General features: G+C 35.2%; 1 protein-coding gene across 1 annotated transcript; it reads left to right on the top strand.

The window, feature by feature from the left end:
• The first annotated feature begins 42 nt into the window (after window positions 1-42).
• LOC116254998 (vacuolar sorting protein 18) lies at window positions 43-26961 on the top strand. Its single transcript, XM_031630689.2, has 23 exons — window positions 43-532; window positions 1542-1754; window positions 1870-2009; window positions 2848-2943; window positions 5090-5157; window positions 5515-5616; window positions 5888-6032; window positions 7591-7734; window positions 7801-7920; window positions 8084-8140; window positions 9791-9850; window positions 10634-10741; window positions 12436-12593; window positions 14311-14389; window positions 16437-16499; window positions 16645-16775; window positions 18591-18696; window positions 20205-20393; window positions 21345-21572; window positions 22582-22737; window positions 23801-23959; window positions 26175-26297; window positions 26414-26961. The coding sequence occupies exons 1-23, from the start codon at window positions 370-372 to the stop codon at window positions 26582-26584; spliced, it is 2979 nt and encodes a 992-aa protein (XP_031486549.1). The 5' UTR covers window positions 43-369; the 3' UTR covers window positions 26585-26961.
• Window positions 26962-27936: the final 975 nt, after the last annotated feature.

Here is a 27936-nt window from a genome sequence, read left to right as displayed (position 1 = left end):
CAACCCGGACAACCAATCAGACCGTTCTCCTTTTCATCACTCAACACAACGGCTTTCGGCGTCGGTACAAGACGGGTCAAGGCCGAAACCGTTTCCGATCAGCCCAAGAAGAAAAACCCCAACGCGGACGCTACGATCATTTCCATTCGATCCATCAACCGAACGAGAGATCCGATAAAACTCTTCACCGCTTCCCCTCAACTTCCTCGTCAGTCTTCTCACCGCTCGACTGTTCTCATCTGCTTTCGGCGTTTCGTCGCCGGCGATCGCCATGTGTTCTGATCGCGTTCCCGGACCTTATTTATTCGTTCATCGGTCGTGAAAATCGACGGAGCATCGATCACCCGCATTGCCCAAGCAGCAAGAAAGATGAGTAGCGGGAGGCATATCTTTTCGGTAGACACGCTCGAAAGGTACGCGGCCAAGGGTCATGGCGTAATTACGTGTATGGCCGCAGGGAACAACGTCATCGTGATCGGGACGAGCAAGGGTTGGCTTATCAGGCATGATTTCGGAGGCCTAGATTCTTACGGTAACATTTCGTCCGTTAATTTGTCAGACAATTTTGCAATCTCGATGGATTGCGTCATCTCCTCCTATATTTTTTAATTTGCTAGTGCACTATACCTTTCAGTTACGGCATTCTCAGGTACTCCTGTAATCTTGATGGATTGAATCATGCCGTCGTCTCCTATACTGTTTAATTTGGAAGCGCATTGTTTTCCTTTCAGTTATTTAGCAATCGTAGTATTGATCGCATTCCTTCACTGTTTAGTATTGTCCTTAGGGCACACAATGATCTCCGTTTTATCGTGTAAGTAATCCGCGATCGTAAAAAAACTCATACCGCTTCTTTTGATCATGAACAATTTTCTTTAGCTGTCTTTCTTTTGACGCCCTAAAGTTTAAGATGCTTGGATTCGTCTAGACTGCAGACAAACTAGTCTTATTTTCTATGAACTTCAGATATATTTGGAATTTGACGCAGCGCAATGCATAAACAATGTGTTGGTTATGGATCGAAACAATAGTATGTATTGCTTTTATCTTTCTTAGGATCTTTTATCATAGGACTTGGGAGAATTGTTTTCAAGAATTCTTTATCCACATCCTTTTTTGATCGCTGATATACATCTCTTGGCTCCTTTTATGTTTTTAGCGTAACTTAAAAATGTTTTTACCAGAAAGTTTAAAAGCGGACTATGTCTTTGCTAAGTTATTCATACACATTTCTAGAGCAGGGGCACTGAAATTCTGCATGATTTGATGATTGTGAAGTTCAAATAAATTATGAGCTCATGTTTTCGTCTTTTATTTGATTAATGCCAAGCAGTTGTTGGTATATAGATTAATATATAGTATCCAACAGTTATTGTTTATCTCGTTTTCAATTAACCTGTACAATGCGGTTGACTGTGGACATACTGAGCAATCGGTTCAAATACCTGAAAGGAAGCATTTCTTTTATTTTGATCTCCTTTACCATCGTTCTCCATGCCAATGTTTGTAGCTTTCTATGCGTTTCATGCATGTGGCTGTAGATCTGGATCTTTCGTCCAGCAGAATGGGAGATCAACCTGTACACAGTGTGTTCCTGGATCCTGGTGGCAGTCATTGTATAGCAACTGTCCTTTGCACTGGAGGAGCTGAGACATTCTACATACATGCAAAATGGCGCAAGCCTCGAATCCTTGCCAAACTGAAGGGGCTCATGGTTAATGCTGTTGCTTGGAACAGGCAACAGATAACAGAAGGTGGTTTCTTTACATAAAGTTATTTCAATTTTTACAGGTCCAGATTTGGATCATGACATTATGGCATCCAATCCCATTTTATTTCTTATTTTTAACATAATTCTTCTGCATAAAGCTTCTACAAGGGAAGTGATTCTTGGGACTGACAGCGGTCAACTTTATGAGGTTTTTGTGGATGAAAAAGAGAAGAGGGAGAAGTATCTGAGGTCGCTTTATGAACTTTCTGAGCTTCAAGAGCCATTCATGGATCTCCAGGTACTCTATAGAGTGCTTTATAAGCATACGCCTTGCTGGTTAATTTTGACCGAGTGGTTAAATTTGCTAGAAGTTTATATAGGTGTTGTGATCATTATTTAAGAGTTTGCATGCATGTTTGCGTATGTTTAGCGAGAAAGAACGAGACTGCAAAATCTTAAATGTTAAACAAGAGTGCTATGTGTCTTTTACACATATTAGATTATTGACCATGTCACATGGGTGTGGTTGTGGACATGGATTCAGTTGCAGACAGAGGTGCAGAGTAGTTTTAAAAAATCTTGGGTGCAGATATATATATATATATATATATATATTTGTGTGTGTGTGTGTGGAAACAATAAGATTTTAAGCAAGTATCGATTATTTGTATTCACAACTTATACATTACTGAACAAAAACTTAACCAAAGTAGACAGCATGTCGGCATGGGTGTGGCATCCTGACAAATTACTGAGGTCCGAGGATGTTGGAGGCCAGAATACAAGTATAGTAGCATTTTACTCCATGGGTTTCTTTTTTGATAGATGAACTAGGGACCAAATTTGTGATGTAAATAAAAAGCCACAAAATGCTTGTAGTCTTTGAAAGAATTAACAAAATTGACCATAGAATATTTACTGACATATTAAAATATAAAATATTTGAAGCTAGACTTTTGAAGAAGATCTGAAAAACATGGCGTAATGATTTTAAAAAGCCAACTGTGTCACTATACATGGCTTGTAAGATACCTTTACTTAAACCTTCTTTATCCAAAATAAGTGTTTGTTCATTAATTTGTTATTGGCACTTGTTAACATAGATGATTGATTGTTCACTTTTTTCTATTCTACAGATGGAAACAACTGGTACGAATAATGCAACTAGATACTATGTTATGGCTGTTACTCCTACCAGGCTTTATTCGTTTACTGGTATGGGGGCTCTTGATGTAAGTATGAACTGAATAATGAATAGAACCTCATTTCAGCAGTGTTTTACTTGACACAAAATGGTTTATTTTTTGGAATCTCTCCATGTTTTTCTTTGTGTATGTATGTAAAGATTATTGCTTCCGTTAAGTATTGGATCCATTGAGCTGCATATTCTCAGACTTGTCCAGCCAAACATGGTTAATTGATTTGTTCATGAAAACATAAGCTTTTTGTACTTTTATTTTATTGTTGGCAGGTTTCCAGGGATTATTTTTGAATTTCACTTAATTGTTTTGGCTTTTCAACTTAGATTCAGTTTATGCACCTATCATTAAACTATTTAAAATGATTTTTAGCAATTGTTCACAAAGGTTCCTGTTGGTCTTGCGTGCAAGTGTTCAATACGATCTGCTTACACCATACGTATCTGCTGAAATTTACAGCAATGTGCATTTTATCTTCTAAACTACAGCTTTTTGGGGAATATAGCTGGAGAACGTTCCTTCATTGTCACCTTCGTGGTCCCTGAAAAACATCCAACAGTGAACAGCCTGATGGGATTTTTTTTATTGTTGCCATACAAGTAATGTCTTCCATGATTCATTGTAGCTTTCTATAACCTTTTGGACATTAGCAAGAAGAGAAGGAATATCAGTAGCATAGAATGCAATGAGGTCATAGAGCATGTTTTGGTTTGTATGCGGAGCAAGAATGTCTTTCAATTGTATTTGCTGCAGTATAGTTGGAAGTATGTTCATGGCCCCTTCATTTATATTTTGTTTTCTCGGTGAGCATCTTCCTGTTGACAACTTGATGTTGGAGGATGCACCAGTAGTAGGTATAAAGCTACACGGTTTTTACATTGTTGAGAGCCTATTTGATGTCATGTCACCATAAACAAGGGTAGAGATTTGCCTTATCGACATTAGCAGATATCATGATGTTGTTTGGATTACTGGAGAGTACATATTGGCTTCTCAAAATTTTGGGGGTGTGTCTTTCTTCTCTAACCTTATTTCATTAAGATAATTTGAATGTCATCTATGTGGTAAAATTCTCGACTTTTATAAGCTTTTGTAGCAATACATAGATTAAATATAAATGTTTATGACTATAATATATTGATGGAACCTTCTGATTTACTTTGTTGGCAGTAGTCATCTTGTGCTTATTTTTTGACTGCCTTTTTTGACACTTTTTTTTTACATTTATAGTGATTCTAGGATTTGATGTATTGAGCTTGTGGAGGGGTGTGAAAATTGGGACACAATACAGTTGGGATTTCTTATTTGTGAGTAGAACAGAAATGAGATACCTTATAGTTTAGATACCTTTAACCTTTTTTATTTTTTCTTAACATTTGGAGGAGGCTATTCATGTTTCTTTTCATTTTCTAGTTGACTAGAATGAATGGAGCTTCCAAATGGTAGCAAGCTCTTCTCACTTTTGTGTCAGCTGCATGTCTAATTTGTTTCTTCCTTTTTGAGTGAAGGTGATCAGCTTTCTTAAAACATTTTTATCACCATAATCATTTGGTGACTCAAATTTACCCATGAGGGGGAACAGCCAAAATTATTCTAGTTAGACTTTGGTAGGACCTTGTGAGCTTATGGCTGTTATGGGTTTGATTAGTGGTCCAGGTAATATGAGGTGGTTGCTTCATGCGGGGAGATTCTCAATATTATGAGAGGACTAAGAGGAATTTTGGATCATGTTAGGCAGAACTTAGAAGGCACAAAGAAAAATTGCACTGCAGTTGTAATATGATGAGATACAGTTCCTCCTGCTGGGAAACTATGGAAGAAAAGTAAGAAATGGAATAAACTGAAAAGTGAATGGCTTCATTGATTGAGGCAACTATATGTCATGGACCTGAGATCATGGAATTTATTGAGGTGAGGCTGTGTGGGGATAACGATGCTGGTGTATGTTGATTAACGTTGATTCTAGACCAGCTCAGAAGGATTTCATGGACATATATACAGCAAATGATAAATTATCCTTACAGTCGACACATTTGGCATGCTTAAATTCCATGAATGCACAACTTTCTGAAAAATGATCTTTTAGTTCTCCACAAGGATTTTCATTTTATTGTTATGCTGCAATAATCATGCATTGGGACTAAAGGTTCAGGTTTAAAGTGGATGATCTATTTTGTAGGTCGTATTTAGCCGTTACATAGACCGAGCTGTGCATTTTATGGAGCTTCCTGGGGAGATACCAAACAGGTAAAAGCTTTTCCTTGTATGCAGTTATTTATTTCTCAAGAAATTGGATGGGTAAATGAAGGTTGCATTCTTTGTGCCAGTTGTGAGATATTTGTAATTCTACCTATATTTAACATTCCCAATCTTATGGCCTAGTGGCCGGGCTGGTAATTGATTGGGAATATAGTTAAATATAATATTAAAAAAATCTCTGTGGAGAAAATTGAAAATGTCGCTTGTCGTGATATTATATAAAATGGAGTAGAACTTGCAGACAGTTCAATGAGAGTTAGCCCCTTCCTTGACTAGCCCTTATAAATATCTAATGGCTACTTTAACTAGCTATGTTGCTTTGTTCATTTTGTGCTGATTATGCAGTGAACTTCACTTCTTTATCAAGCAAAGGAGAGCTGAACATTTTGCTTGGCTTTCTGGGGCAGGAATTTATTATGGAGGCCTGAATTTTGGATCACAGCACAGGTAATCAAACTTGTTCCTGAGTTTATTCGTGTCTGTATGTTGCCATTTTTCACAATCCTATGTAAGAAAGTTTCAGCTAGTTCCTTACATCAATTCTGTTTCACCAAGGATGCTTTTGGTAGCACATTTGAAGCTATTTGTTTTATTTTTTCTGATTTGTAGATGCCATTTGGTCTTTCATGTAAGTGTTGAATACTGCAGCCTTTTATATCATGTCTGAAATTTTATTTTTCCCCTTAATTTATTGGTCTTCTGGTTTTGGTTCACAAAGTTCAAGCAATGGTGATGAAAATTTTGTTGAGAACAAGGCCCTTTTGGACTATTCAAAACTGGGGGAAGTTGGAGAAGCCATTAAACCAAGGTCCCTCGCAATGACGGAATTTCATTTTCTGCTCCTTATCAACAATAAGGTTAAGGTATATATGAATATTTCATCTTGAAAAGTAGTGTTATCTCTATTTGAGCGCCCTTTTCATATGGTCGATGATGTTCATACTAATTCAGATTTTGCAAATAAATTTCTGTTTTTGTAACTTTTCCTTGACTAGGTGAGTGTACGGTTTTTGGTGTCTATCATAGTTGCATATATCAATCTTGGATCTTTATCAGAGAGGTTCTTCCCAGTATATTTTGGAAAAGTTATTGTTGTTGGTTTTCTACTGGGAAAATAGCAGGAAGTTAGATAACTAGAAAACATATAGAAATAGTAATATAGACAAAAACGGAATAAAGTATTTTTTTTGTAGTTTTCTTTCAGACATATCATAAAGATCCAAAATTGTTATTGAACTTTTAAGATAAACAATAAATGGAAATGTAGACTAAAAATACATTTAAAAAGGTTTTTATTGAAAAGGAAAACATCACAAGTTTATTATGAGTAATATTTTTTTGGCATTCTGAAATTATTGTGAATTTTTTCCCATTGAAAATGTTTGATAGTATTTTGGCGATAAAAACACATTATTTCCAAAATATTGCTGTATCTGTGACTATCAAGGCTTGATGTTATGCTTCTAACTTCTAAGGAAGCTCATCTAAGTAATTAAGTCAAAATCAGTAGTCTCCCATCCTGACATGATTCATTTTCTTAATCTACTTTGGGCTTTCCTAAGCATTAATTGTTTTGCTCAAAATAATTCTTATTGTTGGGCCCGTTATGTCCTCTGATCAATGTTGTAAAAGGCATATCAAAATGCGCATTGGTTGGGCTATCGTATATGTAATATCATAACGTATCATAAATGTTTTAATTCATTAAAAACAAGAAAAGAAAAAAATTCAGAAAAAATAAAGAAAAATCATGAAAATTTTGTTCTATATAAAAACCTCATCACATACATAATGAACATTCATGATTCATCATTCATAAGCCATAATATGTTAACAACACATTAAGAAATTAAAACAAATATCTTCATAAAATAAATACAAACCTATGGTAAATTTTATAATACAATAGAAATATACGTAAAACTTGAAATTGAGAGATTATAACCTTTTGTAGAAGAAGAAACACAAAATCCTTTTTTCAAAGCACGAATGGGTTTTTCACGAGTAAATATCCCTTCAAACTGATGATTTCTCTCTCAAATCGATGGTTTACTTGACAACTTTGCTCCAAGACTAGCAGAAACTGCCTCCCTTAGCTCTTAGAAGTTAGAAGTATTATAAATGAAGGGCAAGAAGCCGTTTAAAAAAAAAGAATCATTCAAAAGGGGCGTTCAGCATTGTGCCCCTTTTTCAAAAGTTGGACGACTGTATCACAAGATACAGCCATATAGGCTGCATGCTGCATCATATGACACAACAACCATATCACAAGTTATGGCCCATATACCTATGGTACACATGAAAAGTGCATTTTGTAGGTGCATCGTATGGGTTCTGCCGACCAATATGACGTGTATCATATGATATGCCTCGTATCATACAATATGGATAACATTGATTGTGATGTTTGATCATCTACAGGTTGTTAATAGGATTAGCCAGCTCATAATAGAGGAATTGCAGTTTGACCATTTACTAGAGTCAGCAGCAAGTGGGATTATTGGGTTGTGCAGTGATGCTACTGCTGGAGTATACTATGCCTATGATCAAAACTCTATATATGAGGTCTGTATCATTTATGTACAGTGCTGCAGAGTTAGAATCATTTGTTTCTGAACATTCAAGTTGCAGGTTTCAGTACATGATGAAGGTCAGGATATGTGGCAAGTTTTTCTGGACATGAAGGACTACACTGCTGCTTTGGCACACTGTAGGAATTCATACCAAAGGGATCAAGTATTCTTGGTACAGGTAATGTAACATCAAATTCGGCTTGAAAATCTGTCATTGTACAAATTATGGTTCTGTGTTTTTTCTTTTTTTCCTCACACACACACCTTCATTCTGCCCATCACTTATGCTGCTATGTTAGGTTACTGTAATTTATTCAATTATCTAATCTAATTTTCTGCAGGCTGAAGCTGCTTTTTCAGCAAAAGATTTTTTGAGAGCAGCGTCCTTCTATGCCAAGGTGAGCTAATCTGAAATCCAAACAGCTGATCAGTGAAGATGCAAGCACTGTTGCAGTATCTCCTGAGCAGCTGATCTGAAATCCAAACTGCTAAACAACAATTAGTTAGTGTTTATTTAAAGTTACAAGGACTGAATTTTGTTTGTTTTAATGTGAAACCTTAAAGGTTGTCCATGCCAATTATTTCTTCTTTTAATCACTTGATTCCAAAGATAATTTGCTCTTGTATTTGCATAAGCACGGGTATACAAAGTTAAATGGGTGATACAGATTTGCTGCTTAATCTGGGACAGCCTGCTAATTATTTTGTACATGTCATTGCCATTTCAAACCAAAAACACATGAAAGACAGTTGCCATCAGGAACATCCTTTGCAAGTTTAATCAAATTGGAAGGATGTGACCAGATAAATGGTTCTGTAATCCTTTTCAAGCTTTTGCTAATGATGATAAGTTGATAACATCAAAGTCAGGAAATGGATTTTTCTGCAGCTTTTTTTTTTTTTTTGTTCTAGAATCATTAATCAGTAATAAGCTGGCTAAACATGCCCTTCATGATGTGAGTTTGTGGGACACAATAGTGTCTATGGCTACTTTTTTACCTTCCCAATGAAAAGGAAATCATAGCTATGACCTCCCTGCTGCATATATTAACCTTATCTTGAGCCAGATGCTTTCTAGTTTCTACATGGAGCCCTCCCATAGTTCTTTCATTTTCAAGTTTTCTGGTCAAGAATGGTTTTTATTTCTATGGGGTTTTGTAGTTTGTGGTTATAATGAAAGGAAAAATGAAAGCGAATAAGAATCAATAAAATGAAGGAATTCTAGGAACATTTACACATGAGAACATTTGGCTTCCTATCTGACATGTTTCTTGCAGATACTTCTTTTAGGACAGTGAGATAAACTATTGCAGATAATTCTGCATGATATCCAGATTCAGATTATAATGTGACCCAGATCGATGTGCTCAGTTTTGTTTCTGGATTCAGTTTCTTACGATCCTAGTTTACTCTATTTGTATTGCATATGTTCTCACCGTTCCTTGCTTTTTATACTATGTATTTTATTCTTCAGGGCATTTTTTTGTAAAGATGAAGAGTACTGATTTATTTAATGATGGTACCATATTCCCATTTTGGGGATACTGAAAAGGCTTCTTTCCTTTTCGCAACTTGTCCTCTTTGTATGCTGTGAATTTGAGATAAAAGACTTTAAATTTATCAATAAATGCCCTTAATACCAGGTAACTTTGTTATTGTACTCTAAAGATAAATTCAAATATTAAAAAAAAGTTGCCCTTATGTACTAAGCTTATTTCTTTGAATTTTCATTTCTAAGAGTTCCGACTCCCAGAAAACTCCAGACCTTGTTATCCGGATTACTCAAGTAAAGCTCTGTGTGATCTAGTGGAATAGAAAATCATGCATATGTTTTGTTTGTATTCAGATACCAATTTTCCTCTTCTCAAGGTCTGCAAGTGATTCCTGTATTAGTTAGCTTTTTCAAGTACCTCAAATGATATTGTCTCTTCCCACTAAAAGTTCTGAATATCACTTTTTAGGCCTTGCAACTTTTTCTTTGGGAAAAAAGCTTATTTTATTAGCCTTTGGTTTCTAATTCAGTATTTGATCTCTATTTTTAATTGCAGATGAATTATATTTTATCATTTGAAGAAATTTCTTTGAAGTTCATTGGTGCTGGAGAACAGGTAGGCCATTTTCTTGCTGTTAAACAACTGAAAGACATGTAGTCAGGAAATGGCAAAGGCATTCTTTGCTTTATCATTCACCTGATTGTATTGCCAAAGCGTAAAACATCACGCAAATCTAGTGGTAACAGCAGCATGCTTTTAACTTTTGGTCAAAGGTTTGCTAAATCTTTGTTATTGTATTGTTTCTTTTGTTGTGCCTTTCATTGACCTTTTAATAGTTATTGCATTTGTGAATTTATCAGTTCTTTCATCTGGTTCTAGGCTTCTAGCACTTCAAGTTGTATATAGAATGTGATCTTGTTATTATACAATCAGAAATCATTGGACATTCATATGAATTCATAAAAACTTGCTTTATACTTTGCATGTTAGTCTGATTTCTTGCGCTTGAGTTAATTTTTGGCCTAGATCATGACAGTTGGTACCACAGCTATGTTAAACACTTTAGTACAAGGTTTAACATGTGATGACACATGTTCTTTGAAGGGGTCGATTGTAATATTCCATGCCCTTGGAATGCTTGAGAACACTTCTATACTAAGATTTCAAAGGTATTAATGACCATATGTGCTTAGGTCTTTTACTGTCTTGTGTGTTTGCTTACATGCTTTTTTGGGTGTTGAACTGAACAATACTGTTTTGCGGGTTGCGATCCACTATACCGAGCATCTACATGAAACCGTAGTTGTATATTGTTGGAGAGTCTCAAGGTACTACTTTGTGGATGTTCCCTTTCGAAGTACGTCTTTATGTTGAATCGTTGGTTCTTGCATACTGCAGGATGCTTTAAGAGCCTTTTTGTTGTGGCGGCTTGACAATCTCCCAAAGGAAGATAAATGCCAAATTACTCTGATTTCCACCTGGGCTTCTGAGTTGTACTTGGACAAGGTTAGAATGGTTATTTTTAACATAATTTAACACTATTAGTAGGTTTAGTAATCCTTTTATTTGTTACAAGGTTCTATTTAGCATACTTGTAAACTAAAGTCTCTTGCTGTGACAAATGTCCATCTAGTGCATTCTTTTGAATGTGCAAATGAGCCATGATCACTTCTTTCAGTTTTGTCGGTAGAAGGTTATAGGACTTCAGGAAAGACAGATGGAATGCATCAACAGGAGAAAAAAAATTATACATCTCATGGGTTTTTCTCTAACTAACGTGGACTTTCTAAAACAGTTGCCACATTCAGGTCCATGCAATTTTGGTGCAGGTGCGGCAAAATCCATGGTCAGCAGAGTCATGGACATCGAATCTATAAATGGTAAAAAAAAGAAATACTAATGGAAGGAGGGTTAGCCCCATTTAGATGCACCAAAAATGGCACCACATCCGTGCCGATGCAGGTGAGGGTTTGTGTGTGGATTCCCCCTGACACAACACCCAACTTGGTTTGACTGAGTCGCGTACCGCTGACCGCACCTCTCTTGTTTTCTTTTGTTTTTTTCTTTTCTATTTTTTTCTCCTCCCATCTTTTCCCTCTTCTCTCTCTCTTTCCCCCCTTTTCCCTCTTTCTTTCTCCTGCTCTTTTTGAAAAAAATGTCAAAACGAAATAGATGCGAAAAAAGAACCTTTTTTCACGTTTTCCCCCTTCTTTTCATTTTAGGCATTTTTTCCCATGTTTTTTTAATACCAAACTGATTGTTTTCATTTTCTAGTTTTCATTTGTTGCTTATTTACTTATTTTTTGATGTTTGTGTCATTAGTTTCCCACTTATTTTATTCTTCCTTAATTTTTAGGGTTTTTAAAATTTTTATATTTACCATATTTTTTCCCTTTTTTCAAGCTTGCCGTATCATACTCAAGAAAAGCCTCGCCGTTTAAACGCGAGTATGCTTTTTGTGACTATGAATGAATATATGATTTTAAGTTAAAGGGGTCAGTAAATAGCAGAATATTTAGTATATTAATGATTGGATCTTATTCTTAGGAATCAGAAGTTAGTGAAAATCATAGAAGTTGCTTGACATTAGTATAGTATAGCTATTTTGCAAAAGAATGATGTTGATTTACATTGTTTAGGATGACCAATTCTTTCCACTTTCTGCTTGTAGGGCATTCACCTTTCCAACCTTTGGTGCTCGCCCTTGCAACAGATAGTAGATCTGTTCAATTCCTGTAGCCAGCTTTCTTTGACTGAGAATATCCCTTTATTAAAATTAATAGTTAAAAGATCCTTTCCCTTTGTTTGAGAATTTTGTGTTATCAACTTTGTTCTTTCTTTTCTTTTTAATGCCTAAACCGTTAGCCTAAAAAATCTAACTCTTGCCCTTATGTTTCTTGTGAAAAAATCTTATGGAACTGGAATGTTGTATCACATATCAGCAACAACTGGGGCATTTGGGAACAATCTGAATGAATATGTAGACAGAAATTTATATATGTACTTTTATCAGTGTTACCCTGAAGAAGGTGTTGAGTCAGAATAACAAATCTGTTTGCTGTTTAACTAACATCTTCAGCATTGTTTATAGTTGGAAAAATTTTCCATTGTATGTGAAGTCAAAGTGGTATTTATTCTTATATATCACTGAGTTTTTCTGCATAATTATTGAGGTGAGGTTGCATTTTTTTTTCTTGCAGATCAATAGGCTATTATTGGAGGACGATGCAGGAGTTGGCAGTGACACAGTAGAAGGTGTATCTTCTGAGTACCAAACTACCGTAAGGGAATTCAAGGCTTTCCTTAGTGATTGCAAAGATGTTTTGGATGAAGCTACAACTGTACGGCTATTAGAGAGGTTTGTATCAGCACTTCTTAGAGAACTGTATATGCTTCTTTCTTTTGTGGTGTAGGCACTGTTTTGACTTTTGAATAATGCATAATTTGGTATCTGCTTGAAAGAATAATTGTAGCATATGCTCAAGCGTCGTAGGCATAAAATGCTTATTTCTACTTTCATCTATCAAACTTATGAAGCAAAATAGGTAAAGTACTATGTGCATGCCGTGGGCCACAACAGACAATGTGATTGACACAGATTTAGATGCAAGCTTGTGAAGACCTTATTCACCTGTAGCTTCATCATGCATGAAATATGCCTGAACCATTTCATGCAGAGAAACTATTTGTGCCAATGCAGCCTTTAGATACTTCTTGATCTGGCACATGTTCAAGCGCAAACCAGAATCACTTGGCTCACTTTATTCTCAATTGGTCCTATGGTCTCTTTCTTGGCCTACCTTCATTCTTTGAATACATATGTTATGTATATATGTAGGCTATAGACAGAAACAGTCTTCTCCACTTACCGAAAGGAGTACTGTCCACATAGCTGGAGCACTGCCTAAGACCTTCAACTTTGAGGAGTTCAAGAACACAATATCTGGGATGTCTTTTTGGCATGTTCTGTTAACAAGCATCTGCCTACCCAGTCTTGTCGATAAACAAAATCTCCGCTCACTAGCTGTTTTCAAACTTAAGCGAGGCCATTGGTTTTAGCTTTTTGGCTTCAAGTGATACTGTTGGTATAAATAGCATCATGGGCAGTGGCTTTGAATATGAGTTGTGATTGCTTATCAATGGCCAGTTGTTGGGGGTGGTTAGCAATAACAGGTTTGTAAAGTGTGCTAGTGCCTTTGGGCCCAGTGGATGACATATCTGACATCAAAATTTCATAATGCAAGCCATGATATTTAGCTATAAATAAATTGAATATCAAATTTAAAAAAATTGCAAAATCATGAACTATGTAAAACACGGGACGTGAAATATTCGAGACATTATGTTACAACTTATGAATTAGATGCATATTGTATAAGAAAGACAAAATAACAAAAGGACTCATATTAAATAAGAAACTAAGCCGATGATAAGTACATCAAATGGTTTATAACTCCTCTTTATTTGTCTGAACCACTTCCAAAGTTCTCTATCTATAGGTGCTCGTATGTGGTCAGCTGTCCACTTTATTTACAAAGGGCTCGAACATTCTCACTCCTCCATTGGTCTCATCCAAAAAAATTGAAAAATACATCATTAATGCTCATATTTGACTGCTCATAAACAAGAGATGGTGGAAAGTTCATGTCTCTTTCCAAATGTAGTCTGGCGCATCATATGATCTGCTCTCACTTCATTAGGCTTAGGGCCTTTTCTTGTAGCACATGACCAAAACTACAGACTGGCTCCTGTGTCCTTGAAATTACTATCCTTTTCATATCGTATCATCATATATTATTTGTGCCCAACACTGATATATAGGTTAGTTAGTAGTTACATCTCAGTTCGATGTCAATTCTCAAGGATGTACGCATCTTATATACTAACAACACATAGCATAGGACACGTTAAGGATGGAGCTTACAGCAATAGTTTTCTGTATACTTCAATTTGTCTTAATTGGATAAGGTTACATAGAACTTCTACTTAGTATTTGTTTTTGAGTGTCTTTGGTAGAACTAATTGGTTTGCATCGTTAGTAAGCATATACTTATGGATTTTGACCATTATTGCAGCTATGGTAGAGTAGATGAATTGGTCTATTTTGCTAGTCTGAAGGGGCGGTATGAGACTGTGGTTCATCATTATATCCAGGTTGCTTTTCCCTTCGTTATTGTTGTCATTATGTTCATTCATGTGGTGCAGACTGCAGAGATAATAGAGTAGAGCAGTCAAATTAACTTGATTGATGGTTTACAATGTGTGACATGTAAAATAAAATAAAAAATGCTAGTTATCAACTTGTCAGAAAAATAAGTTTATATATGACACTTTATGAACTATCAGTCAAATTGGTTAGTCACTCAATACACATAGCCTTCATATTTATTTAGTTTAGATATGGTACCACATGTAAAGTTAGTTGTTGAATGTCAACCATTTAGTTTTTATCCACCTTTTCGAAAAAATAAATTTCCATATGACACCTTGTGCATTATCAGTCAAGTTGACTGAATGACTCATAATCAATGCACTTGGTCCACATGTTTGCTTGATCTACTTATTTCATGAGCCACATATATATTACTATCACAAGCATCACCATTTATCTAAAAATGTAAAAAATAGGAAGCAATGAAAAATAATAAAAACATGAAAATGTGATATTACGAAATAAGGTCACAATGAAAATATTGTCTTTTTCAAGAAAAATGTTTTGGATGTATTTAAAAAATTATGGTGTTCTTTTAACATTTTAATAGGTATTTAATTTTTTTTTGATATTTTTGTAACAAATTTGTAAAAAACTTAAATTTCATCTTTTTTTCTATTATTTTTCAAAGTTCTTGAGAAAATCAAACTTTTGGTTAAGACCTGACCAGAACCTCGCTGATGAAAAATCCGAGAATGATATACATGACAATTTCTTATATATATATATATATGGCATATCAGCCATTAAAAGCTGGTGGGCCTTTAGATCTATTTCTAAGTGGTTTTTTAAAGTCTAATCCCTTGGATGGATGACAAACATCCAAATATATAGGACAAAATATTCATGGCAGTCTGATGTGTAGATTGGATTTTAAGGATTTTGAAATCAATGGTCTTAACTTTGTTGGACGATAAACCCATTCTATGAAGTTTGTATTTTCTTTTTTTAATCCAAAATTTGTAAAAGTTCCAAATTGCTTTATCTAATTCTCTCATATATATGTGTATGACTATGTAGGTACTTGAATGTGGCTTCAATTTTACTCTTAAGATATCAAAATGCAAACTCAAAATTTTAAAATTGATATAGGTTGATGTTTTTTGCTGGAAATATGTGCTTGCCATTATTTGATACTGGAAAGTTGTTTGTTATAAGTTTGGATCTTAGTTGCCTACGAAATAACAAGTTTTTTCTGTGAAAACAGCATAACCCATTTTCCAAAGGAAAAAATCTCACTCTATTTTCAAAATTTTGCCTGAAGATGTTTCTCGTGATAATATCATGGATTCCTGATATTACTGCAATATTTTGCTACTTTTTTATAAACTGTGCTTGTTTCCTTTTTGAGTTTGTTTTAGAAGTTTTAGAGGTTATTTTGATCTTTTCTCAATATGTTTCTAAGGAAATTGTATTGAACCTTTAATTTCATAATTTTCTGTTATTTTTTATTATTTTTTACATTTTGTGCATTCACAAGTTTTTCCCAAGAGAAACAACTGCCATAAGAAATACTTGAGCTCTCTAGTAAAAGGCCTGAAAGCTATATTTGTGACTGCTCTAGTTTTTCTGATCCTACTGCAGAAAAATTTTATTTTTTAGTATACTGTTTCAGCTAACACCTTGTTACTTCTTTTAGAGGAGAGATGATGCTAGAAAGCTTCCCCAAGTCTTTCCAGTGAAGGATTTGAGTTTATATATCTCAAAGTTTTGCCATGGCAACCCTACTTCTAACTAACCATATCATGAAAAATATAGTTGTTAATGTCATCTAAGTGATCTTTTCCTAACCGAGCTGCAATAATGATTTGTAGTACTTCTACTAATTTGTTATGCCGGCAAGGTCCTGTTAAATGGCTGACTCATTAGCAATATATGGAAGTGCTTATAAGATCCTCTAGTAAACGTTCTGTATTTCTGGTGTTGCTATAATGAGCAAAGAACATTCAATTAGTGATGCTGCCTTTTCCTTCTTTTTGTGCAATGTAGCTAGGGGAAGCAAGAAAGGCCTTGGAGGTGCTGCAAAAACCAAGCGTTCCTGTGGAACTACAGGTGCATTTTCTTCATTTTATAATCTTTTCTGTATTCCTTTTCATTGATAGCTGCATGATCTGTCACCAGACTCTCTTTCACAGTGAAAGTGTTTTATCTAAGTGTTCTCTAACACACTAGTTTGTATCTTTTCAAAATTATACAGTACAAATTTTCACCAGATCTCATAATGCTTGATGCATATGAGACTGTTGAAGCGTGGATGACAACAAACAACTTGGATCCAAGGAGATTGATCCCAGCAATGATGCGCTATTCTAGTGAACCACATGCCAAGTAATATTTACAACATCCATTATTGTATTAAGTTGAGTTACTGTCACTTTTAAGCACAACTGCTTCTGTTTGAATTCTTAATATTTGCAAAATTAAAATATCTGGACCTTTGCTGGAGAGATGATAATTTGACCTCTTTTTTTGCATGTTTCCATGGTTTAAGCTTGAACTTCTTTTCGTGTCCTACTTTCATTGCTTCTGTGGTTAAATATATATTTCTTCACATGCAAAATCCATTGGACTGAAAAAAAAGAAAAAGAAGGATTTTCAAGCAATTTGATCAAGGAGTTCTATGCCTTTATCTAACATTGAATGGTAGAAGATAGTTCATCCTGTGCCTTGTACTTGACACCAAATGACTCAGTATCTTTTTTTTTTGCCTCTTTTAGCTGTCTTTATCATTTCCATCTTCTTTGGTTGGGATAGATTCCTTCTCAAGATTGCAGGGAAGGTAAATGCTTGTTAAAGGAAGTTCAAGCAACAATCATGAAGGAGATATGCCTTATAATTTTACTTTATATGTTGGAAGATGCTGATTATGGGAAGCAGCTGATTGTCCTTAATCTTCAGGAGGGGGTACAAGATAGAAGGAGGCATGGCTGTAGGATAATTTATACAAAAATAACTTCTGATAGGCTTTCATGAAAAAGGAATCTAAACTGGTGTTAGATTCTTGAAGTTGAACATTTTCCCATGGTTAGTCAATTTTGTGTGTGCATGGGGATGGGGAGGCCCGCCGGGGGTTGCGGGTGCACTTTTTGACAGTTCCTTGCTATGGCCATAATCACTTGGAGTTTGGAGGTTGAGAGGTTACAACCAAATAAGGTTGGAGATTAACATCTTGGTAAACTGACCTCTTTGAAGTCGCTCTATCTTGCTGTTGAATGAAGGATTTGCTGAAGTTAGAATTTGACTTCCTCAGATCACTTGGATTGTATAAGGATCCCTTTTCAGAAAAATGGGTTGACTCTCACAAGTGAAAGATGGAACTGTATGCTTCTTTAAAAGAAGATGCTTTGCCTTACCAGGATGCAAGCAATGTTGCTTGATTCCTCATTCTGGTTCTTGTACTTGTAGTCTTGTGATTTTCAAGTTTCCGTGCATTCTCTAACTTTCAAGATTCTGTGCATGTTCTAGTTAGAGACAGTGGTTCTATTATACCTCTTATGCTACAAGTTTGAGAAGCTCTTTTATTGTGGTGCTGCATACATTCTGGTAGTTCTTTGAAAAATTGATTGGATGTATTCAAATTGCCCATGTGACATGGCAGATACCCTGAATGAATTTTTACTTTGGAGAATTTTATCCAGATTTTTTTTGCTGTAGTACTAATATTAAAAAAGAGAGCTTTATATGCCTGAATTAGTAAAGTACTTTCAGAGTGCAATTTTCAACCTAATTGTAGATTTTTGAAATTCATGCTGGACCTTAAGAATGTATTGTTTTTCCTTCCAAAATTTCAGTTGACCTTTCATGAAGATTGGGTCCTATGTTTTGATAGGTTTTGGTTATTCAATCTTCTTAGCATCTTATTGCTCTTCTGTTTTCTTTTTATTTATTTACTGCATTTAGTTGCAGTTATTTGTTGAGCTTGTGACTTCTTTAGGCTATGAGATGGAGGCATGCAATTTGTAGGCTGTGCCTTTTTAGGTTAAATTTGGTTTGTCATTTCTTTTTCTTTCTTGACAGCATGCTAATGATTTTTTCCTTTAACAGTGTCATTTTCACGTGTGTTTTTGTATCTTGATTTCTTTTGAATTTCCAATTTTTATCATTTACATTGCTTGTTTTGATACAATCACACTATAAATGCAGAAATGAAACACATGAAGTCATCAAGTATTTAGAATTCTGTGTCCATCGGTTGCAAAATGAGGATCCAGCAGTGCACAATTTGTTGCTTGCATTGTATGCAAAGCAGGTAAGGCAGGTCAATGGAACTTCTTGGTCACTAGCTACCTGTTTTTTATTTGTGATGTAGCCACCTGTCTTTTTATATGTGTTGTCCATTGTCAAAACTTCTAGAACTGCTGCCTTTTTTGATGTTATGTCATTTTCGGGTTGAGTCATTTGCATTTTGATCTCTTAGGAACTTTAACTATCTTGCCAAGTATTCTCTTCAAAACCTGTTCTGTGATTTTGAAGGTGTTTAGCATTGTGGACTTGTATTTGGTTCTAGATTGGTGTCATTTTTTATCATCTCTGATTTTTGTGCAACTCAGCAATGTTAATGTGAATAATCATCAATTAGGAGAGCTGTAATGAAGGCTTGGGAGGGTTTGTTTTTGCCTCCTGCAAGGCCATTTGTGTATGTCTGTATGAGTGTTTTTGCTGCTTGTAACAGCTAGCAACTTGGATTTTAAATGTTCATCTGTTCAAAGCTCTAAAGCCCAATCTAGTCCATGAACATATTTATGCTGCTTGAAACAGCTAGCAACTTGTATTTTAAATGTTCATATGTTCAAAGCCCTAAAGCCCAATCTAGTCCATGAACTTCATATTTATAAAGATTAGTTAGCATTGGGTGGGAAACTCTAGGACCTGATTCAGCTCTTGTGTTTTTCGTTTCTGCATCTCAGCTGAATTAATCTTTTGTTTGTCAGCATGGGACTGCTTGGGAAGAAGCCTCTGCCTTTTATTCTTAAAAAAAGTATGTAGGACACGTACATGAACATCAAAATTCCATATCAGGAACTTATATTTTAATATAGGCTATGGGTTGAAAGAGGACCCTGTTCTCAACTCTCTATCTGATCCAAAAAAAAAGCAGGGAATTAGACTCCCTTAATGGCTGTCGCATGAGATGCTTTACTTGTCTTTCACATCTTGCATTGACATGATCTGTTCTTGAATGCAAGAAGTACTTCAGGAATGTTGTCGAAGTAGTGGTGGACATTGTCAGCACCTTGTCACTAACTTTATCTGCTATCTGTAGTTTTGACTATTATCTGATAATGCTGGATTCAATGTGGCCAACCATGTGCATTGAACAGTTGTGATTTGCTGGCTTCAAGGTTTGTTGCAGCTAAAGCTAATAAGGGTGTCCTTTTGGATTCTTGAAATATTGGTGTTTTCTTCAAATCGCACAAATGCTAGGTGATCTAATGAAAATTTACACCTTTCTCATATGATCTCCACTTGAAAGTTTTTGTCAATCTTCAAAAACTTAGCCTGAGTTTTATTATAGTTCTGTTTCAGGACTTGATCTGTATTGTGCACCAATATTTTATTATATCAATATTGAGGTTGTCAGTTATAGTTATATTTTACTCGAAACAATATGCTGAAGAGATTGATGGTTGTAGTTATTGAATGCTTCATATGTTCGACCTTTTGCTTTGATAATCTTAGATTCATATTGCTCCTGAGTTTTCTAAAATGTTGTATTCAAGGGACTGTTCTCAATGCTTTTCCTTTGGATTCTAACAGGATGATGAAAGTGCATTATTGCGGTTTCTTCAATGCAAATTTGGTAAAGGTCGAACAACTGGGCCTGATTACTGTTATGATCCTAAGTATGCACTTAGACTGTGCCTCAAAGAGAGGCGAATGCGTTCATGCATTTACATTTATGGCATGATGGGAATGCATGAAGAAGCTGTGGCTCTTGCTTTGAGGGTAATGACAAACATTGTGCTCCCTTTTCTTCTGTTCATATCATATGCTTTCTGTATCCATCATTTACTTCTTCCTAAATGATAGCTTTATACATTATTATGTTGGTGTTAAACTGTAGTCTTGAATCTCTTGATTTGATTACTTTGGAAAATCATTTGATTTTGTGAACAGCGTCTATGCATGTGTAAAAGTCTTTTACCTATTTGTTGCAGAGCAATGCAGAACAGCAGAAGCATGTTCTTGATATGAGGATGTGTTACAGAATCAACACATGATCTTTTTGAAGTCATTTTGTAAGATAGGATGTCAGGAAACTTTTCCCTTACAAATGTTGATAGAAAAAGCATTTCTTGTAATTTTCTTGTTTTTCAGACTATAATAAATAACGTTATGTCTTGCCCTATGTGGCCAATGCCATTTCACAGCTAAAGGCCTTTTCCTGCATGGCCAATGCCATTTTTTATGTAGATATGATGCAGATAATCTTTTCAATCATATCTTTGTCTCTGTCAAAACATTTTTCAATGTATTGTGAATTTCTTGTAGCTGAGAAGATATTGGATGGGTCATCTTGCAGGTTACTTGCATCTCAGAGAAATACATCATAACAATGATGGGAGAATTATGTATGCATGTTTTTCTCATTAGATAGGACCAGCTTTTATATGAAATATCATGTCAGTTATGTTCTCAAATTTTATTGGAATCTAGTTCAGCTTTCTGGTATGCTCTAGTCTAAATTTTGCTAGCAAATGCAATTTTAAGAGTCCCACATTCTTATTCCCACTAAGTACATGCCATGTATTTTGAGATATCTTACCATCCTGTCATTCCAGTTGTATCTGCTCTTAATAAGTTTCTTTTTGCCATATATACTCATTTATTTTTTAAGAATAAAGTTTTTTTTTTCTGTCTAATTATTAAGCCATTATTTTCTTGTTGTTTCTATAGGTGGATCCTGAGCTTGCAATGGCAGAAGCAGATAAGGTTGAAGATGATGAGGACTTGAGGAAGAAACTTTGGCTTATGGTAGCAAAGCATGTCATCGAACAGGAAAAGGGATCGAAAAGGGAGAACATACGGAAAGCTATAGCATTTCTGAAGGAAACGGATGGTCTTCTAAAGATAGAAGACATTTTACCTTTTTTCCCTGACTTTGCTCTCATTGATGATTTCAAAGTAAGATGTTATCAAGCACCTTCTGTTAGCAGATATTTTTAGCTGTTTTTTTTCCCCTACCTTAGTTTATTCAACCCTTTTGAAATGCAATTAGTGCCACTAGCAGGACAGTCATGAAGTGTTGCTTTTGACAATTCACTTTCTTCTGCTGGTAGGCTGTTAAATGGTTCCATGATGGTGATATGAGCTTTATAAAATGGAGAATGTATGTGAAAATAAACTGATACACAAGGGAGACAATGTAAAAGAAAGCATGTTTACTTGTAAAGCTGATCCAGTTAGTGTGAAGCAAACTAAAATAAGTAGGATGTTTGGCTTGTAACTGATTCTCATTCACCTCTCTCTTTGATCATATTTATTTCCATTTGTTTGTCATCTATTATTCCTTCAATTAAAATGTTTATGGTATTACATAGGAATTAGAATTGATTAATTCTGTTGATATATTGTATCTCAATGAAAATACAGTTTCTATGTTGAAAACTTGATGTTCTTGGGACCATGCTGCCCAAAAGAAGAGAGGCAAGTTTCTTGCTTTTGAAGTGGTTCCCAGGAGTGAACTCCCGAAGGCCTAAGATAGGCATGAACTTCTGAAGGCCTAAGATAGGCATGAGCTTCTGTTGATGAAGTCAAAAAGTTCAACGCTTTGTGTATCATATACATCTGCTTCAAAACAAAGAAATGTATAAAAATCTTTAGACTGCCTTTCTGTTTTCTCAAGTATGAAACTGCATGGTACAGGGTTATTCTGTCCCCTTGCATCGAAGCAGCATTTTGAGTTTTGATGTTTCAACTTTCAATAACCAAGATTTATAGCATATGTTGATCCTGATTTTAAGGACGCGTGTGTGTATACTGCACTTTGACATAGCTGTCTCTTTCTCTCACCTCTTTTCCTTCTCTTTTCTGACACCTTGTCTCTCCTTCCATTGCTTAAAGTATTTGTATTCTTATTCTTATGCATATGTTGATATGTTGGTTTATTAATCATTGATCTTGTGCCTTGCAGGAGGCTATCTGTTCATCATTAGAGGACTACAATAAGCAAATAGAACTGCTGAAGCAGGAGATGAATGATGCAACACATGGTGCTGATAATATAAGAAGTGATATTAGTGCCCTTACTCAGAGATATGCTGTCGTCGGTCCTGATGAAGAGTGTGGGGTATCACTTTGGAACTCTGTACTATTTACACTTACAGAAGCTATGGTTTGTTCCCTTTAGGCTACATGCTCTACCCCAATTCAAGATCTTGTACAAACTGAAAGTTGTCAAGCCTTAGTAAAAGAATTTCCCATCCTGAAGTTTCTCTTTTTTTCCATTGCATTTAACGCATCATCTTTTCAGTCTTTTTGCTCATTTTAGGACTTGCTGGTACTATTTTTTTTGCAGTTATGGGTGGTCAAGTACTGCTATAGTCTATAGATGTTCACTGAAAAAATGCCTCAAGAAAGAATTGCATATGTTAAAAGAAAAGTGAATTTCATTAGTGTTTGTCGGAAATGAACAGGCAGTCAAATAAAACATGGTTCTTTTATAGTTTCTAGAGTTTATTGGCAAAAGGCTTTGAAGAATGTTGGTATTCCTTCTTGGGTTGCCTACATTAGCCTCTTAAATAAAAGGTAGAAAAAGGAAAGGCGATGTCTTGGATTAAACTTCTCTTCCTTTCCATCATAATCTTTTGTATTTTTTTAAGGGAAATTTGTATGTGCTTTTATGTCTGATGAAGAATCCAAGCAAGGAAAAAATTTGATAAGTTTTATGTGTGATTGCATTATTTTCTCAAAAAATTATTAAAATATGGGGTTAGGGTGACTGCTTACTCCCAGGTTAACATGTATGAAAGAATGTAAATAATTGCTGCACTTGATCTAGAGAGGGGAACAGATTAGGTTGTTTATATTTCCATCATCAGTCATGATGATTTCATTCAAAGTGGGATGGAAGACAGTGTAGCTGCTGTTTATCACAATAATAGACCTTCACCTGATCAAAGTTGATGATGTTGGTTGGTGACCTGCACACATTTAGATCCTATTTTTCTATAACATTATGTTCGATTGTTGTTAGTTTCTTTTTGCCATTAACATCCATCAAATTGTATGATTTACTTGAAAGGATGGTTATACTAGCAGGTAAAAATGGGGCATAGACTTGCTTTCAGATATGCAAGGAATAAGGATATGTTGGTAACTTTATCTGAAACTGCTCTTGGGTGATTTTTTAGGGATGTGGGCGCAAGATTTTGATAGCAGGAAATTCAACAAGATCAAGGGGTTATGCACCTGTTGGGCCATTGGCACCGTTTTATGTCTTTCCTTGTGGTCATGCCTTCCATGCACAATGCCTCATTGCTCATGTCACCAGATGCACTGACCGCACACAGGTGAGCTCTCAATCTGCTTCAGTATTTTATTTCTTTACATCATATGCTTAACAAAATTGAATGTTCCAAAGGCTCCTTAGCTGAAGATGTTTATTGGAAAAAGTCTTTCTAGTTCTTCATACAAGTTCTCCTTTAATGAAAACTACAAAAAGAAAGTCTGATTTTGTTCTGAATTGCCTCACAATTAAATATTCTGTCCAAGTCACTAGGCATTGGATATGGCATGCAAGAGCTAAATCCCATTATTCTGTCTTGGACCTTCATATCACTAAGGGGTAATTTTAAAAGAAAGCAAATATGGTAGACTGCTATCTACACTAGAAATGATATTGCAACCTAAGTTGTCAAATCAGAAGCCAGACATGTCTGTCAAACCCCTAAAAGGATTAATCAGGAACAGTCAGTGGCTTATATGTGTATGTTATATATAAGGGGGATTTTTGTTACCTTCAAATCACAAAAAGCTAATGCTAAGAAATCAAAGATGTTAGATTGTTATTCTTGACTGTCAATATATATATATATATATAATTTAAAATGTCATTAAAAGCACCATAAACTGTTGCCAAACATATATATATATTGTATGTGATAAACCATTGTCACATACAATTCATTTTATTGAAAAAAAAGGTGAGGAAAACGTTAAAAATAAGTCAGCCTTAAAAAACGGTAAAAAACACGTTTTTTTTTTAAAAAGTAAAAATAAAAAAGCGAAAAAAGCACGTTTTATTCGAGTTTCATTCCCTTTTTTGCGTTTTTCATGTTTTTTTTTTTTAGTTTTTTTTTGTGTTTTCACTTTTTTCATTTTTAATTATCAGATTTTATTTTCACATTTTTCACATTTTATTTAAAATTTTTTAGATTTTAAAACTTTGCCGAGATTTTCATGAGAATAACAACTTTGCCGTATTATGCCAAGAAAAAACTCGTCGCTTTATACCCGAAAACAATGTTTGTTACAATAATATGGATACACACAAGAGCAATGCAAATAGTGGATGTTTGACCTTCAAATCACATGAGGGTAATGCTAAAATAATGCAGATATGTTCGGCTGCTATATATATATATATATATATATATATATTACAGAAGCCAAACTTTCAAAAATTGTCCTTAAGAAGAACGCAAAACAAACAACCAGATGTATCTTATTCTTACCTCAGATGCTCTGGTTGGGCAATGACTAGTCCTCCAACTGCTTGACCTAGTTCATTGACTAGTCCCCAAGCTAGACCTTGCTGACCTTGAGGCCAGTGATTAGTCGGCTAGTCAGACCAGCTAGTTAATGGTTGAACCATACAATTGCAACTCAAACACAACAAACTTATATCACTATGATTGGTGATTTTTTGCATTTTTCTAAAGAGTAATGATGCAAAATGCTGCAAAGAATGTTATGGATATTTGTTTATCCTCCTCTGATATTTGTTTTGTACCACAAACCATAGATCCCATCCAAGTAGTCTAAATCTGCCTTAGGAAAGTGATGCCTCCTTTACCAGTTACGGTTTAAGTGAATATTTCCAGCTTCAGAATCAGGCTGAGAAGATGAATTTATGGCAGAGTGCAATGATTTTGCTTATTATGGTTTTAGACCTAGAATAGAAAATCTACTTGGTGATTTGTTTGTTGAAGTGAGAAAATGACAATGTGATGCAAAATGTAGAGGTAATAAGAAAAGAAATCAAAATCAAGTATTTTTAGCTGGGACCTCCTTTTCTAATCACTCAACTCAACTAGCATATGAAGAATCTGTTGATGTTTGTTATTTCTTGTGCTGAACGGTTATTGTTAAAGAGAAGTGATCATGTTGGTGTGGAGAACCGTGCATGACACTAATAAGGTCATCCTTCAACATTTATACTTTCTATAAAAAATTACTATGACCATGCCACTGGTAAGAACATATGGATATGGGTACTAATGATCTAATCTGACAAGCATACTAAGTTTGATTCCGAGAGTAAGTGTCCACATAATTAAGCTGGTTAGTTATTGTTATTTAGCATATTATTCAGATATTTCCACTTTAAATAAGTGAATAAATGTCGACATTTATTGACATATTTATTTACAAAGTAGTTTTCTTCTTCATATGGAACCTCAAGCTTTTTGGTTTGTACCACAGCTTCTGTTCTGGAGTAGGCCGTTCAGTATTCATGAGAGTGTATCTAGTTCTTGTCTAAAATTCTTTTGTGAATTGCTGCAGGCAGAATATATTCTAGATTTACAGAAGAGGCTCACTCTCTCGGGTAACCAAGGGCAGAAGGATGCTGCTGGTATAGTTGATGACTCCACGTCCATTGCTACTAGCATGAGCCCTTTAGAAAAGGTTACTTGGATCTCATTGTCAAGCCTATCCATCTTTCATCTGTCCGACATATATATATGTATGTGTGTGCACGAAGTGACACTAACACCTGTTATCCTATCTTTGAATATCTGCAGATGCGGTCCCAACTAGATGATGCCATAGCTAGCGAGTGCCCTTTCTGCGGTGATTTGATGATTAGAGAGATCTCGCTGCCTTTTATTCTTCCTGAGGAGGCAGAGTCAGTGGCATCATGGGAGATTAAGCAGCAGCTAGGAAGCCAGAAAAGCATACCTATAGCAATCTAATGTCGTTTGTTTTCATGGCTCTATGAATTTGCACATAGGTAAACATACCTTTATGTGCATATTTAGGCACGTACATGCATCCGATGTATGTATAAAATGTAATTGCTTCGTGTCCTAGTCGGTTGTTCCTATACCCCCTGGCTTCCAGAGATATCTTTCGATGACCTTGGCATTGCGTCAAGGAGCTGAAGCTGTGTACATGTTCTCCATGTGGCTGGGGAAAAAACGGAACTCCGCATTTTCAAAATTCCCCTGGCTTTTCTCATTTTTGTTTGATATATTTTGAATGTTGTACTTTGTGTATATGAAATTAAACGGAGGTTGAGACGGATTGGTCATCGTATAGAATCCATGCTTGCCATGTGTTTGTTTTTTCAGGAGTCATGATTCTCATTTTTTCCATCTTGTGGGTCTGTAAATTCTGTTTTATCACTAAAATCAATAATGTAATTTTGGGATTTTTTTTCCTTTGCCGTACAAGATTCAAAAGGATCAAATTTCTCATCTACTTAGATTCTCTAAGTTCCAACACTTGCATCCCTTTTGATCTTCGAAAATGTTATTTGAATCTGAGTTAGTTACATAATAGGCAATCAAAACGAATTGATCCGCTTACGAATCATAGCTGATATTTTGAAGATAATATTATATTTATTTACATGTTTTCGGACTCAAGCTTAGAAGTGGGAAAAGTTAAGTTTCCAATTATCCATCATGTCATTGATGAAATTATACAATCGGTTGTGCAGGCAATTTCATATTCTCTATACACGTATGTGTCCTCGATTCAGAAGACATTAGAGTCCCCTGAATTCAATTGCGTGTCAAGTTTTTTTTTTTTTTGTGATTCAAACATTAATGCAAAAAAACACATCTATTTTTTTCGACTCAATAATTTCTTTTTGGGGTTAAAATAAATGATCGGTTAGCCTGTCTTTCTATGGTTATGCTGAGCGTATCTACACAACCGGAACAAGTTAAAGCAACTCGGATCGAGATATTCGAAGTAGGCCGTACAAACGTTTGTCGCGTATTAAGTTATTTATTGTTTGAATTAAAAACACGATCTACGTTGAATTAGTGTTTATGAACATGTTGAGATGTTCACATTTTGTTTATAATATTTTTAACACAAGATTAAGAGGTCTAGTTTCTGTGTTTCACCTGGGTGGGTCTCGTCTTTACAAATCAATCATTATATAATTATTGCATAACATTCTTCTCAAATATCACTTGGTTGCCTTCGCCCACTAAAGATTCATAAAAAAATAAGATAGATGGATTGAGACCGGTCCAAGTTGAATTCGATCTCACTGACGCAGTTTAATTCAATGATGCTGTTGCCGCCTCAT

Source organism: Nymphaea colorata, chromosome 1 (genome assembly GCF_008831285.2).
Source record: "Nymphaea colorata isolate Beijing-Zhang1983 chromosome 1, ASM883128v2, whole genome shotgun sequence".
NCBI lineage: Eukaryota > Viridiplantae > Streptophyta > Magnoliopsida > Nymphaeales > Nymphaeaceae > Nymphaea > Nymphaea colorata.
This window is presented reverse-complemented; position numbering and strand designations above follow the sequence as displayed.